Raw genomic sequence first — 2,454 nt, 5'->3', positions numbered from 1 at the left:
TTTATATTAATATTTTGTTTTATTATTTCTATAGAATATTCTTCACGCTTTCATTTATTGCAGTTGTAGTCGTCTCAATGTTTTTTATATCTAGTGCTTACTCAAAATGGCGCTCAACTCCGGTAATATTATCACTTAATCCAGAACCAACAAGTATTACAGAGGATCCTTTTCCTGCTGTTACTATTTGTAATCTGAATCAAGCACTAAAGAGTAAAGCCAAAAGTTATAAGAAGTGAGAGAAAAATTATATATTTTAAATGTTTCTTTAAAAAAATTTTATAATATATTTTATATAACAGGAACACTACTGAATATGAAATATTAAAGATAATTTGTGGACATAAGTCATCGGTTAAAAATGCTTCAGTGCCAATAAACGATTGGAAAAAATTGGATCAAGTTATAATTGATGTGAGTACTTGTAAATACTACTTGTAAATAGAACTATTAGCCATAATTATAAGAACTACTTAGGGTTCCAAAAATAACACTTTAACCTATATATTATATAAACCTAAAATAGAATAAAATATTATATAAAAATCAGCTTTGAAATATGTAACATGCATGAGAAATTATTACAAAAATTACAGCTAAGAAGTAGATTTTTTTACAAATAAATTACAATTCTTCCAGAAACTACATTTAAAAGTATTTTTTGACTACCGGATCATTGCAGGATTTTTCAGCCAAAACCTACTTACTATATACCTTACATTGAAATGATTTTTTCAAATATTTATAAATAGATTAACATTATTTATTAGATCGATTATTATGCCCATAGCTGTTGTTTGCACAAGTAAGTCTGCATTGCTATTCGTAGATCAGTGAGATATCGTTGATTTCATTGAATAACTAAAATTGATTAGTTCTAGGACTCATAGTACTAATGATGACATGCATTATTTAACAATTCAGTATTACTTAAATTTTTGCATTAATATCAGAGCTCACAGGATAGACCCTAATGCCGTGAAAAATAGTTTCTGATACAATACTATAGCACAGTATTATATTAAATCCTTTATTTTAAAAAGTTTGATGTCACCTTCTAATTTCAGGTATCACAACCATGTTCTAGACTATTAATATCATGTCGATTTGGAGCTATAAATTATGATTGTAAAACTATTTTCCGTCCAATAGTCACAGATGCTGGTCTTTGTTGTGTTTTTAATATGGTGCATCCGGAATTTATGTATATACCAGAGTAAGTTTTTATTTTAATACAACTTTCTTTATTAAAAACTATTGCATGCTAAATAGTGACTTTTCCACTATTCTGAATTTTACCTATTAGTTTAGAAAAGAGTGGAAGCGAAGTCAAGTTAAGTTTTAGATCACCTCTCTTTTAAATTTCAAAAAAATTGTGGGAGTCCCTAAAATAAATCTAAGATTATTAGATATCTTAGCCAATCTAGGTCACCTATAAGATTTGAAAATGATTTATATTGACGATAAATCTCAAAAAAATGAATTCTTATCAAAGAATTCTCAATGAATCTTACAGTCTTAAAGATTTATAACAGCAGAACGATAGAATAAACGGTGGAATGTATAGAGAACATTTTACTTTCATAACAGTGTCTTAAACTACATCAGCTTTATGATTAAAATTCCAGAACGATACATTTTAAAAAAAAAATCTCAAATGTAATTTATAGTCTTATAGACTTATACATAATATATAAGTCGAATATATATAAACGATGCTTTAAGCAGTTATTATGATTTAAAAACTGGACTAACATTTATTTATCAAATCAACAACCATAAGATTTGATATTGGGCTAAACCAATATTTCGGAACCAATGTTTAAAATATTACAAATTTATTATTTCCATCTAAATTCTCTAATTATTTCAAGATTGTTTCATTTTCAATAATTATTAATAATATTCTTATTTAGTGTAAATAACATTGAAAACATTTCATATACTGATGGTTCTACACCAGTAGATTGGGATCCCGAACATGGATATCCAAAAAATTTACCACCACAATATTATCCAAGAACAGCCGTCGGTACTGGAGAAAATCTTGGTTTCACTGTGATGCTAAATCTAGAACCAGATGAATATTATTGCTCATCTTCTAATGGTATGGGTTTTAAGATATTTTTACATAGTCCCACCGAAACTCCACATGTTAAAGAGGTTGGACTCTTTTTAGCAGCCGGAATGGAAAGTAAATTGCGTATACATGCAGAAAAATTTGAAACTGATCTAAAATTAAGATCAATGCGTAAGGACTATCGTAAGTGTTTATTCGACACTGAAGGAGATTTGGTATATTTTTCTTATTACACTAAACGAAATTGTGAAATGGAATGTCTAACAAATATGATAATGAAACATTGTGGTTGTGTAACATATTATATGCCCAGAATGTACAAATATAGTAAAGTGTGTAGTGTTAAAGATGAGGAATGTGTGGAAAAATATCGT

General features: G+C 27.8%; 1 protein-coding gene across 1 annotated transcript; it reads left to right on the top strand.

The window, feature by feature from the left end:
• Positions 1 to 56: 56 nt before the first annotated feature.
• Positions 57 to 2,396, top strand: LOC119665383 (pickpocket protein 28-like; the record flags this gene model as incomplete). The annotated part of the gene is made up of 4 exons (XM_038074622.1): positions 57 to 235; positions 303 to 414; positions 1,068 to 1,216; positions 1,917 to 2,396. Coding segments are annotated over 4 exons (920 nt in total), but the record flags the coding sequence as incomplete, so codon positions are not given.
• Between the last annotated feature and the right edge of the window lie 58 nt (positions 2,397 to 2,454).

This window comes from Teleopsis dalmanni, unplaced genomic scaffold, assembly GCF_002237135.1.
Source record: "Teleopsis dalmanni isolate 2A unplaced genomic scaffold, ASM223713v2 unscaffolded_contig_4875, whole genome shotgun sequence".
Taxonomy (NCBI): Eukaryota; Metazoa; Arthropoda; class Insecta; order Diptera; family Diopsidae; genus Teleopsis; species Teleopsis dalmanni.
This window is presented reverse-complemented; position numbering and strand designations above follow the sequence as displayed.